Genomic DNA, 14104 nt, shown 5'->3' on the forward strand with positions numbered 1-14104 from the left:
CCTTAAAAAACTAAAAATAGAATTACCATATGATCCAGCAATCCCACTACTGGGCATATACCCTGAGAAAACCATAATTCAAAAAGACACATGCACCCCAATGTTCACTGCAGCACTATTTACCGTAGGCAGGTCATGGACGCAATCTAAATGCCCATCGACAGACGAATGGATAAAGAAGATGGGGTACATATATACAATGAAATATTACTCAGCCATAAAAAAGGAATGAAATTGGGTCATTTGTTGAGACGTGGATGGATCCAGAGACTGTCATACAGAGTGAAGTAAGTCAGAAAGAGAAAAACAAATATCGTATATTAACACATATATGTGGAACCTAGAAAAATGGTACAGATGAACTGGTTTGCAGGGCAGAAATTGAGGCACAGTTGTAGAAAACAAACGTATGGACACCAAGGAGGGAAAACCGCAGGGCGTTGGGGATGGTGGTGGGATGAATTGGGAGATTGGGAATGACATGTATACACTGATGTGTATAAAATTGATGACTAATAAGAACCTGCTGTATACATTAAAAAAAAGACAAATCAAAGAAGAAAGCAAGAAATGTAAAAGTGAAAGTTTAAAGCCTGTTTCATCACAAGTGTCCCTTTATCATTTCACATCCATCAGCTCTGTAATTGGTTTAAAACAGTGGTTCTCAAGTGTCACCTGAGCATCCCTGGAGTCCCAAGACTCAACCGTTCAAGGGGTCCAAGAGGTCAAAGCTATTTTCAAAATAACAGTAAACGTTATTTCCATTCTCATTCTGTTTTAAGTGTACAGAGCAGTTTTCCAGAGACAAGATATGTGATAACATCATACTTCTAATGGCTAATAGAATGTATGATTGTGTGTGCTTGTATTTTAAATTTTTCAGTTTTATTTTCCAATACAGTAAACATCAGTAGATACAACCTACTTAAACAAAAGTTCCTTGGAATTCTCAATAATTTTTAAAAGTATAAAAGGATCCTATATCTGCATCATAAAAAATAACAAACAAATAAATAAAAGGATCTTAAAGCCCAAAACTTTCAGAATTACTGTTTTACAAGATTGTGTCTATCAAATCGTCATTAAGGTATGATTACTTTCCCCCACTTTTAATAATCAAAGACCACACACACACACACACACACACACACACACACACACAGAGTCTGCTAATCAAAACATCTGGTTGGCTTAAGCTCATCCCTGTAACACCACTAAAATGAAATAATTAAATTTGAAATACAATTGACATGTTAGCAAGTGAAGCTTTACTCTAGGTTAAGGTCAGAATTCAAATAAGCATTTTATAAAACTGGAAAAATCTTAGAATCTAATAATTAACCTCTGAGAATCCCTAAGAAGTACAGAGATTCCTAACTGAGAACTTTAGGGTATTGAAACGTACATAGAAACATCTGAGTTAAAGCTTACATTTTAAAAATATCTTTTTCTTATGCTTGTAAATATCTTTTTTTCAAAACATGGATACCAACAATAACATGTGCCTTATTTATGTCAAATCCTTCAATTAAACTTGCAAAAACAAAAGAAAAAAGAATTAGGAATATGAAGGCTGTGAGCGTTTCAAATATTTTAGTGTACCTCTTTCCAGAGTGAAATTTGCACTGCAAAATTTACCTGATCTGGCTGTTTGTAAATCCTTCATTCCTACTGCTTTATTAGGAACAGAATCTTTCACTCCAACTGCAGGCTGAATGGGTTTTGAAACAAGTTGATTAATAAATAATGTACATTTGATACAATCTGTAGTTAATAATTCAAGACAAAAATATAAGTTTTTACCTTCAAGTGAGGATATTTTTCAGGAGAATCTAAAAGGCAAAAGGGACATAGAATCAATTACACGTAACTATGAAAGCCAACTATATATTCATGCAGTTAGTACTGAGCAGAACCCTCATGCTTGGCCTTGGCAGTGAATACTTTAGGTTTTGGTGTTTTGTTTCTTGGGGGAAGTTAGGACTGCAACAAGACAGACGTATGAATCCACTATAGATACTGAAGAAAAAATAGGAGTACAGGTTTAACAAAACATGCAGTTAAGATTTCAAAAGGAAGATTATGTTCCAAAAGCCTTTATAAAATAGAAAAATGCACATGTACCAATGTGAACATGCTGATTGATGAGGAGAAAAGTGATCTTTAATCAGAGCAACAAATCATGACCCCGAGAAGGTAAATGTGAAAGCTGATGGTAAAATGCAACAGCATATCTTGAATGCAATACAGCAGCATCATTTACACCGTTATACTACAAGTATTTGTCATGTTCTTCAGTTTGTCCTGTAATTTAGGAAGTGCACAGTTGGGATGACAGTTCAGTTGAATGTATAATTCATTTCTCATCAGAGAAAGGGTTATGAACTGATCAGCTTGGATATACACTTGTAGAATAATAGTTCATAAAAATATTCATGTTTTTCCATACCCATGTGGGCTACTGGTATGCCTACATTTCTTGGATCCTCTAGTTTAGTCATCTTAAAGTTTCTCGATCCACTCATGCAAGAAGGTATATAAGGCACATCTAAGAAATAACGTATTATAAGTTTTCAACATCGAAGTACGATTATCAAAAAGGCAAAAGTAAATTTTACTGCCACAGAATTATTAGATATTAAAAATCTTTCATATTTCAAAATCAGTGTAGTATTTACTGAAAATAACAATTTTAGCATTTAGGGAATGAACCCTATTAATTTCTTTTGTTTCCAAAATTAGTTTGTTTCAGTATATCATGCTAATGTTTAAAAGGATTTTTGTGAAACAATTATCATCAAAAATTTAGCTATCTTAGGGACTCCCCTGGCGGTCCAGTGGTGAAGACCCCATGCTTCTACTGCAGGGGGCACGGGTTCAATCCCTGGTTGGGGAATTTAAGATCCCACATGCCAAGCCAAGCAGCCAAAAAACCACAAACCTATCTTAAAAAAACAAAAAACAGCCAATGCTTCCATATTCAAATTAATCTCATTTGAATAACACATACCAACACAACATATATCTTTGATGCCTGATAGTTACAAGGAGGAGCTGGGGTTTACCTCAATTCTAGCACCCACTCCTGCTTCCAGTATTCTCTGGAGCAGCAATGACCTAACCTTGTTTCAGTGTAAATACACTGAAGTCATCTAACGAGAGTTCTCTCAAGTTTCCTCATCACCTCCACAATCACCTCCCTAACACCCTTCTTTCCCCCCTCTTTCCTTTCACTATATTCTTTCCTCTTCAAAGGTAGTCTCTGGATCTGTGGTCTTAATTCTCCCCCTTTGACATTCTTTTTATGGATCATCCCCACCACTTCTTTTTTCCTCTTTGCTTAGCAGTGGCACCTTACATCTATAAGTTCTACTTCAACGCTTTGCTACCCTCTGGCTATAAACACACTCAGAAAGAAAAACAAAATAATGCTTTTCCTTGATCCTGTTCTGTCTTGAACTATCCAGTGGCTCCTCTTCCAGATTTCTCTCAGTGCAAGCCTACACCCTTGCTACTCTGAGAGCTTGTCAGAAATGCACAATCCCAGACCTGCTGCTCAGCATGTGCACTTTTCACAAGGTCCCCAGGGGACTAATTAAAATTTGAGAAACTCTGACCTATCAGTCTGCTTCTACATTCCCACAGTAAGAGTGGGAAAGCTTTGCTGTTCGTCTCTGACAAGTTTCGGTGCTGGAAGCTCACTTCAAATTTGTCTCACTTTTCAAATACTCTTCTCTTCCCTTTTCTAAAGACCTATTTTACTTTGCCCCCGTCCTCCACAGACCCCTGCTTCCTTTTCCTTCATTTACTCCCTGTAACCTCTGCCTCTCTCATTCTTTAGTCCTTCTTTCCTCTTCCTCATTTCCCAACTTTCCTTAGGTTGTAGAGTACCTTGAAACGGAACTAATAATTTAGCTCCTTAAAGGGGACTCTCAATTTAATCTGTGGCTGACACCAGATAAGATACACAGCTTCCCTCCTTTTCTCGTCTTTTTCCTCACTATGCATTTGACAGGTGATTTTCTTTTTTTTTGCATCAACAGTGTTATGTTTTTTAATAGTTTTCAGAGTATAAGCTGCATAGCTTTTTAGAATAAAAAATGATATAACTTCAGGTACATGCTTTAGGACACTTGGTTAAACAACAAGCAAACTGTGTCTTTGAGGACCACCTCAAAAGGGTGGCACACTTCACAGTGTAACTTGGTAACAGACATGGAGATAGATGATTATATCATGGCATGTTGTCTACAAAAGAACATCTGGACACTCAGAGCTTAAATAGAACACACCACACAGTTAAGTATTCGAGCACTGCTTTTTGGCCAAATAAAAACTGCCTAAAAACTGCTGATGGATTTTTGACAAGAAAAAAAGACGTAGCTGCTTAGTTCTTCTGATACAGCACTTCTTTTCCAGAATGAGACAGGCTCAGTTCAACTTGAAATCAGTGTGAGGAATGATTCTTCCTCTTAACCGACAGGTGATTTTCTTTGGCTATTAGAATATATCAGAATTCCCATTTTAAATCAACATGCTGTCAAATGACTTTTTCATAAAAATATAGTTCTTACCTTCTACTTGTCCATTTAATATATTTTTTCCTCTTTGACCTGCAGCTCCAGATAAATGATCAACATACTTCTCTGGAAGTCTCTCAGAGATACTCTGTTAAAATTGATATTAATAATGAGTTGCATAAAGCTTTCCTAATCCCCTTCTAATAGCTGGAAATATCCTACTTTTTAAAAATTTCCTACTTTACAAGCAATTAGATTTAAAAATAAGAGAAGCATGCATTGAAAACCCCAACATTGAAATAGAAAACTTCATATACACTCTCTAGATCAAGTCTATCTTTTATCCTCATTTGGCTACTGACTCTGTAAACTGAGCATGGAAAGCCAGAAGAATAATTTTCACAGACAAAAAATGTGCCTGACTTACAGGCACATTTCAGCAAAGAATTAACTTCACAACACCTAACTCTACTTTACATTCTTTGTCAAAAGAAGAGAGTATTTTTAAAAAATATGTGTTTAACTAAATTCTTTAATAAGTACACTTGGTATAAATTTAAAATATTTCTAAAGACAGAAATTTTTTAGTATTAAATTAATATACTTGGCATGAAAAGAAACCATGAAGTATGTCATGTTGAGCATAAACAGAACACTGTAGAAGCTGCTTCATTTAGGTAAACAAGGGCTTATAAGAATCTGTTATTTGATAAAATTTTTATTGATAGGAAAAATAGTTGAATAAAATAGTGAAGTAGTAAGAAAAACTTTTATGTCTAAATCATAGCAGAAAATTTAAATATAGTTATGCAACTCTTCAAAAAAGTACAGCAAGCTTTAATAAGGGAAGAATAAGAACTTTTATTTATTAATTATCTAAATGTGCCAAGCTTTTCTTATGCACATTTTATTTTCTACATACAACAACAATGATAAAAGTGATTGTAAGGACAGTTACCCCACTTCCTGTTTCCTGGTCCTTCCAAGATGCGAGAGTGTAATGATGAACAGATGGGATCCACTGTTCTCGCTGTCCAGAATGTCTCTCCCCTGGACTCTCAAGTGATTGGCTCCTTCCCATCCTCCCCTTGGTAGCTTTTCTCACATGCAGATCTTTTCTGACTACCTAAATTCCACTCCCACTCCCATCCCCATCCTAACTACAAACTCTCTCAATGTTGTCTAACGTAACATTCTCCATTTTCTTTGTCTCTCACTGTTGTGGCCTCTCCCGTTGAGGAGCACAGGCTCTGGACGCGCAGGCTTAGCGGCCATGGCTCACGAGCCCAGCCGGTCTGCGCTACGTGGGATCTTCCCGGACCGGGGAACGAACCTGTATCCCCTGCATCGGCAGGTGGACTCTCAACCACTGCGCCACCAGGGAAGCTCTCTCCATTTTCTTTACATGAAGGACTTAACAGTGACTTATAAAGGATTCCTGTTGGGTTTTATGTTCCCACCACTACAGCCTTACCCCTCAATTGGTACAGTCAGTGTCTAACTGCCCAGTATATAGTTGGTATTCAATAACAGGAATTTATTTAAGATCAAAACATTTAAAATGTCGAGAGGACCTCAAGTACCAAAGCACTTGATACCTATAGGAGATCTCCGATAACAGTCTATAGAAACTTAACATACCCCAAGCTAGAAATCCACATGCCCGTTCTAATTTTCCTATTCTTAACACTACTGTCATTTTATTGTCCTTCAGGTTTTAAAAAAGTGCCCCAGCATTTAGTGAGTCACTAATTGCCACTGTGATCATTGTTTATTAGTTTCTGCTTTATAACAAAGTGAATCAGTCATACATATACATCTGTTCCCACATCCCTTCCCTCATGCAGCTCCCTCCCTCCCACCCTCCCCATCCCACCCCTCCAGGCAGTCACAAAGCACCGAGCTGATCTCCCTGTGCTCTGCGGCTGCTTCCCACTATCTATCTACCTTACGTTTGGTAGTGTATATATGTCCATGCACTGTGATCATTTTTGTCTTACATTTCTATAGCACCCTTTACAGTTTACAAGGTGTGTTCACAGCTCTTACCACATCTGTTCCCTACACCTACCTGACAAGTGGGTACCAGTACCATTTTTACGAAGGACGTCACTGACGCTCAACCAGGGTAGACAAGTTTTTCCGAGATCCCACAGCTCGTGACAGAACCAGGATGCTACCATGTCTTTTGACTTTAAACACAGTGCTGTATCACTGCAGCAGCTGCCTAGGTCTAACAGATCAGGCCCTTCTTATCTCTTTCCATAGCTGTCACCTTACAACAGGTCATCATTACTTTATATTTACGTTACTTCAAGTATGGCTGCCATAAAGGTACTCAACGCACACTAGTTTATCCAAAATGGTGTGTACTTATTAAAACATCGCTAAACCAAACTGTTGTTATTATAATGCCACATACTTATTATTCCCCATTCTTTTGCTTCTCTTGAAACGTTCCTTGCAGATCTATTTGAAAATCCAAATGTACTAATACTTTCAAGTCTCAGGCACTATCTTTTTCAGGTCTAAGTGGTAAAAAACTACATTTCAACCTGTTTCTCTCTGAACCTCACTAGGAGTTTTACACATCCATATGTACCAAAGAGACATACATTTGCTTGGGAGACTGGGACTGACAGATACACCCTACTATATATAAAATAGATGAATAATAAGGACCTCCTGTATAGCACAGAGAACTCTACTGAATACTCTGTAATGGCCTATATGGGGAAGGAATCGAAAAAAGAGTGGATATATGTATAACTGATTCACTTTGCTGTATATCTGAAAGTAACACAACATTGTAAATCAACTAGACTCCAACAAAAATTTTTTTAAAAAAGAAAAGAAAAAAGAAACATACATTTGGCCATAGGCTGACCTGGAATAATGCTTCAGTTTTTAGATAAATTTAACTTCAGAACCCAAACTGATTCCTTATTCTAAGCCTTGGTTTTTGCTCTGTGCTACACTGGTTTCATTAGGTGAATCTTGCAAATTAACAAAAGTGCACTATGTGGTAGATATTATACTTAGCACACAATTATTTAATTAATTACAGGTTAAAAATGTAAGGAAAAAATTTTGATGGGCAACTGCAAAGGTGAGAAAGTAAAGTCAAAGCACCCCCCCCTTTTATGTTTTAACATCATTCAGTGCTTATATTTTAAAATAAAAAAAAATAATTATAATAGAAGACAGTACCTCAGAATCCCAAGGTGATTCTATACCTTCCTCTTCTCCTAATCCTAATGCTGACATCATATCTGTAAAATGCAGCCACAGATACATTAATGAGAACATTTACTACTATGAATTTTAAATACATATATGTCTATCTCCATCCACAAATATTTAAATAAAATAAAGTAGCAGAAAAGAATTTCAGAGGGTTGAGGCATTTTCAGGAAGAAAAAGTTGGTAGTAGTTGGGATACTTCTGAAGAAATGGAGCAAAAGAAACATACTTAAAAAGAAATGAAAAAAAAAAAAAGGGCTTCACTGGTGGTGCAGTGGTTGAGGGTCCGCCTGCCGATGCAGGGGATACGGATTCGTGCCCTGGTACGGGAAGATCCCACATGCCGCAGAGCGGCTGGGTCCGTGAGCCGTGGCCACTGGGCCTGCGCGTCCGGAGTCTGTGCTCCACAACGGGAGAGGCCACAGCAGTGAGAGGCCCGCGTACCACAAAAAAAAAAAAAAAAAAAAAGAAAGAAATGGATACTATATTTGGATCTAGACACTTCAGATGTTTTTAGACTAGCCTTTAAGCATAGAAAAAATTCATAAATATTCACTAAATTACCACTCCTATTATTTTTCTGAGCTCCATCAAAAGAAGTCAAATTGGGCTTCCCTGGTGGCACAGTGGTAGTCTGCCTGCTGATGCAGGGGACACGGGTTCGTGCCCCAGTCCGGAAAGATCCCACATGCCGCGGAGCGGCTGGGCCCGTGAGCCATGGCCGCTGAGCCTGCGCATCCGGAGCCTGTGCTCCACAACGGGAGAGGCCATAACAGTGAGAGGCCTGCGTACCGCAAAAAAAAAAAAAAAAAAAAAAAAAAGTCAAATTGTTATGATCTGTTTGCTCCTATGGAGCACGTTCAATATCAGTATCATTTTCTTTTTCTCCAATTTCTGGATTTGTTGCTCCTTCCTATAAAAACAAAACAAAACAAACACCTCATTCCAGAAAACATCATATTCATTCATTTGGTCATTCAATCAATCAGTAAGACCACAAACATTTACTGGATCTATCAAATCATCGGCACTATCCTGGGAGAAAAGCTGGAAATATAAATAGAAGACCGATTCTGCTCTGTATTCCAGGAGAAGTAGAGCTACATGAAAACAAGTAAGAACAGCAAAGTATCATTCAAAAGCTCTACAACTGATGTGAACAGAGTACAGGAAGGGCACACAGGAAAGAGGAGTCAGCTGTATCTGGGTAGCTCAGGAAATGCTGCAAAGACAGGTCTGTGTCTTAAAAGACACACACAGTGTAGAGCGGGGATGTGAAGGGGATTCTAGAAAAGGCAGCCTGAGCAAAAGGACGAGGCATGAAACAACATAACAAGTCACGTGGAAAACTAGAACACAGTTACCGGGAATGGTATGGAGAGACAAAACTGGAGGATCAGAGCCAAACCAAAAAAAGCAAGTGTCCTCCTAGAACATGAACTTTCTCCTTCATGTGATGGGGATCCACTACATAAGTAGAGGTGTTACATCTTCACAAATATATTTTAGAAAGGTCACTCTGGCAGCAACGTAAAGATGAACATCAGGGGAGCAAAACTAGAAAAGAGCATTTCAAAATTATAAGTGAGAAAGTAATAGGAAATGAAAAATGGTAAGCAGGTAGAAAATACTGAACTTGATGAGCAACAGGATGTGGTGATTTCAGGGAGGGATGGAGTCCAGGATTTTTCCTGCTTTGGTATTTCAGTGATGTTATCTACTAGGATGGGGAAGACAGATGACAGAGTAGCTTACAAAGAGTCAGGAAAGAGGAAAGCATCAGGGACAATGTCTTCAGTTTGGGGCATAACAAATTTGAGGCACCCAGGGGACTTAGAAGAAAGATTTGGATAAGTGCATTTGGATTAGTAATAGATAAACTTATTCAGGAAAAGCATATGATGTTAAGATAAATATCTGTAAAATATACTAACCTGGTATAATTAAATGATGCAAACCTATGCAGAGTTCTGAACTTTTGAAAATATAAACAAGACTGGGGAAGAAAACTATGAGATTCAATTTTTCGATTATATATTGCAACATTTGTTTAAGGATATAAAATATACTCTTTCACGAATATGTGCAAATATTCATTTCCTGGATATTATAGCAAAAAGTATTTTTAAGTTTAATGAAAAGATTTGATTGTAAAACACCAACTCAAGAGACTACAAGAACACTCCTTTTCAAAAATTAATCTGAAAAGACAAGTTTGAAATTGTAGAAGAGAATGTTTATGTGATTATGGAATTATAAGGCATTTTTAAGTACTACTATGATGTACGAAAGAAATATAAAACCCTATTTTGAGTGTTGCTGTAGATCAAAAAATTGTTTCTTAAAGTCATATAAGACATTCTGGAAGTCTAGGAGCAAATAATTTGAATTGGTAAACTTGAAAATGTTTTTCAAAAATTAGTCGGGGACTCAAGCTTTTTGTGTCAGGTCATCTCTTCCTAACTAGAAAAATTATTATGAAGGTATGTAACCACAGATGACCTGGTGATTTATTATTAACACTTTTATTGAAGTGCACTGGCATTTTAAGAACACAATTAGAGATGCCTTATCATTTTGGGCATTAAAAAGATCAATCCCTTTTCTTTGCTGTTAGTAAGATTGACGATAAACTGTTTTGCATAGAACATTTCTACATGTGTGCTGTTTTAATTTTCAATGAAAAGGTCCTTTTTTTTTTATAATAGTTTTAAGCCCAACGAAGGAGTTATCATCATAGGAGCCACAAACTTCCCAGAGGCATTAGATAAGTAAGTATTAAAATTTTTGTGATATATTCTAGAATAGTGATGAACTTTAAAAATATTGTGCTAAGTGAAGGAAACCCATCACAAAATATCACATATTATATGATTGCTTTTATATGAAATGTCTAGAATAAGCAGATCCATAGCAACAGAAAGGAATTTAGTGGTTGCCAGAGGTTAGGGAAAATGAGGAATAACTGCCAGTAGATTTGGGGTTTCTTTCAGCTGGAGAAGAGAGGGAGGGGGTAAAAATTCTCTAAAATTAGATTGTGGTGATGGTTGGGCAACTCTGAATATATTAAAAACCACTGGGTTACACTACCAAACGTAAAATAGATAGCTAGTGGGAAGCAGCGGCACAGCACAGGGAGATCAGCTCGGTGCTTTGTGACCACCTAGAGGGGTGGGATAGGGAGGGTGGCAGGGAGGGAGATGCAAGAGGGAGGGGATATGGGGACATATGTATATGTATAGCTGATTCACTTTGTTATACAGCAGAAAATAACACAACATTGTAAAGCAAATTATACTCCAACAATGATGTTAAAAAAAAACAACACTGGGTTTTCGACTTCAAATTCTATGATATGAAAATTGTATCTCAGTAAAGCTGCTAAAAGAATCTGCTCACAACTCAAACGTCACAAAGCTTTTGGGTGGGGGGTAGAGAGGATTTTTAGAATAAAATTTACTATAGTTTAAAAGTTTTATTGGTTTTATTATATAGAAGTTATTCATACTTTCATTTGATCTAATAGTTGGTTCTTGCCTAAGACTCTAGTTTAACATTTTGTACTTAATAGCAGTAAGATGGATGTGTAGCTCTCATAATAGATTGCTGTAGAATTATTTGTTCCTTGACTGGCTGACTTGCATGTCTTTGTCTCTGAAGGGCTGTATGCTATCTAGATGCACACACATTTATCTATATGAACCTTTGTTCTGCCTTCTGGTTATTGAAACTGTTCTTTGAGCCACGTTTTATAAGGAACTAATCTGAATATTTATGTTCAAAATAAATATTGGTTGCCATTGTCTTTCCATCTTCTCTTTAGGATGTCAGTCCTGTTTAACTTGACCTTCAGCACAGTCAGCTTATTAATTTATATTTTCTTTTTGTATTCTCCCTTTAGCGCCTTAATACGTCCTGGTCGTTTTGACATGCAGGTTACAGTTCCCAGGCCAGATGTAAAAGGTCGAACAGAAATCTTGAAGTGGTATCTCAATAAGATAAAGTTTGATCAGTGTAAGTCTTAATTCGACGATACAGACATTATCTCCATAAAATGGTAATATATCAATCCACCCTGTTTGTGGTCCTTACTCAGGATGTCTTAAAAGACAAATTCCTTTAAATGTCTATTTTTCTCTCCTCTTGTTTGTCCATAAAGTCCATTTCTCAATGAACGTGTGTCCAGAGATTCTGTCATTTTGAATCCCGATTCTAAAGAAAGTTTTCTTTTGAGTACTTAGATAATACTTGATGAAATCTATGTATAAATGTTTCTTTAGATGAATGTAAAATATAAAATCATATAAAAAGCACCTGTATATTATGAGCATAGTACCTCATGATATAGTCACTTTGGGGCCAAAAGAGGGGAAGCAGACTATAAAACAAAACACATGGAAATATTATGGAACTACCTGAGTAATAAAAGCAGCTATTAAAGCTGCAGTATTTTCAAAGATACCTGAATCAATTCTTAAAACCAAATATGTTTCCGATAATAAGGGGGGCTTCTATGTCCAAAGTTATTTCAAGATGAAATTCTGAAAACAAAATGTCTATGAATGTGCTTTTTCAGTTTGTGGTTAGGCCATAATTAAAGGTTTGTAAATCGTTATCTGGCAACTCTACCTTTCTCTGTTTATCACAAAGTTATTTAAATATAATAACTTTTGTGATTTGTCCCAATGACAATTTTAATGGTGTGTTTACTAGCAGTTTTGGCATTTTTCCCCTTAGAATTTAGTGAAGTAAGCTTTTGTAAAATTACAGCTCATGATGGCTATCTTCTTTTTTCTTTTGCAATGTGAGTTCTTTATGAAGAGCTTTTTATTAGCTCTTCTGAAATTTTAATATTGTGTCCTGTCTGCATATAGCTGTTGATCCAGAAATCATAGCTCGAGGTACTGTTGGCTTTTCTGGAGCAGAGTTGGAGAATCTTGTGAACCAAGCTGCTTTAAAGGCAGCTGTTGATGGAAAAGAAGTGGTAACCATGACGGAACTAGAGTTTTCCACAGATAAAATCCTAATGGGTAGGTTTTCTTTTTTTTTCCCCTATGTTATACTGTTCATTATGTTAGAGAAAAAATTCTCTTTTTTTTAAATTGCCACTTGGTAATTTTTGGTTTGGTGGTAATTCACTCTTTTTTTAAATTTTTTATTAATTTATTTATTGGCTGCATTGGGTCTTCGTTGCTGCATGCGGGCTTTCTCTAAGTGCGGCGAGCAGGGGCTACTCTTCATTGCGGTGCATGGGCTTCTCATTGTGGTGGCTTCTCTTCTTGTGGAACATGGGTTCTAGGTGCGTGGGCTTCAGTAGTTGTGGCTTATGGGCTCTAGAACTCAGGCTCAGTAGCTGTGACGCATGGGCTTAGTTGCTCCACGGCATGTGGAGTCTTCTTGGACCAGAGCTCGAACCCGTGTCCCCTGCATTGGCAGGCGGATTCTTAACCACTGCGCCACCGGGGAAGTCCGAGAAAAAACTCTTAATTTTGAGAGAAAGTTTATAAAAAAGAAAGGTATAGAAACATGCAAATATATACTCTAACAGAGCAACACAGTTTGGCCTGTTACAGAACAAATGTATTATAACTTATATTACACTCTTTGGGGGCATGAGTCCCCATGTCTTTCCTATTGTCTGATATTGCTGATAAAAGAATACCTAATTTTATTGTTTTTCAGAATTTAATTTTTATTTTAAATCTTGAATTGCCTTCAAAACAGGTTAGTTATGATATTCCTGTTAAATTAGAAGTTTGTTTTCTAGAAATAGAATAAAGCTTTTCCTTTTGATATAAAGATTAAGATGATAGTTTTTAGTTTGGTTTTCAGTTGACAAATTATGGTTTACATGTGTTGTAGAGTGGAATCTACTCATTTTTTAAACTTTCAAACTTTTAAAATATTTATTAATGATATTAAATCATATGACTCTAAGAATGACTTTGAGACAAAGGAGCTTCATTCATTTAAATATACCTTCTTAATGGAGTATTTTACTTAAGTAAATTTTTATTCTTAGGGCCTGAGCGTAGAAGAAGTGTGGAAATTGATAACAAAAACAAAACAATCACAGCGTGTCATGAATCTGGTCACGCTATTATTGCATATTACACTAAAGATGCTATGCCTATCAACAAAGCTACAATCATGCCACGAGGGCCAACACTTGGACATGTATCTTTAGTTTTTCTTTTCTTTCAAATAGTGCTCCCCAGGAGCTTATGTAGGAAATTGCTGATGAAAACATTTCAAAAGAAAATTCAGCTACTTCCTAGGTGTGTTGATACTTTCTTCTTTAGCTTCCTCAAGTGTCTTGAAATCAGACATACTTGTGAAAT

General features: G+C 36.7%; 1 protein-coding gene and 1 long non-coding RNA gene across 8 annotated transcripts in view; both read right to left on the reverse strand.

The window, feature by feature from the left end:
* Positions 1-8234, reverse strand: part of LOC309797553 (ankyrin repeat domain-containing protein 26-like) — a 62843-nt gene extending 54609 nt beyond the window's left edge. For 2 of the 5 annotated variants that reach the window (XR_014292702.1, XM_082646046.1), the window contains exons 1-5: positions 7731-8232; positions 4575-4668; positions 2450-2548; positions 1804-1832; positions 1639-1711 (exon numbers count right to left, since the gene is read on the reverse strand). Coding sequence is in view for 3 of the 5 variants with exons in the window: in XM_082646046.1 (XP_082502172.1) it covers positions 1639-1711; positions 1804-1832; positions 2450-2548; positions 4575-4668; positions 7731-7829 (394 nt within the window). In the remaining 2 variants the exon portion in view is untranslated. Of the gene's footprint in view, positions 1-1638; positions 1712-1803; positions 1833-2449; positions 2549-4574; positions 4669-7730 lie in introns of all 5 variants that reach the window. The other 3 variants (XR_014292703.1, XM_082646047.1, XM_082646045.1) reach the window with 3 other exon arrangements.
* The window catches only part of LOC309797557, a 104669-nt gene that overhangs the window by 71470 nt on the left and 19095 nt on the right, over positions 1-14104 (reverse strand). The window lies entirely within an intron of this gene.

This window comes from Mesoplodon mirus (genome assembly GCF_964341445.2).
Source record: "Mesoplodon mirus genome assembly, contig: HAP1_SCAFFOLD_717, whole genome shotgun sequence".
NCBI lineage: Eukaryota > Metazoa > Chordata > Mammalia > Artiodactyla > Ziphiidae > Mesoplodon > Mesoplodon mirus.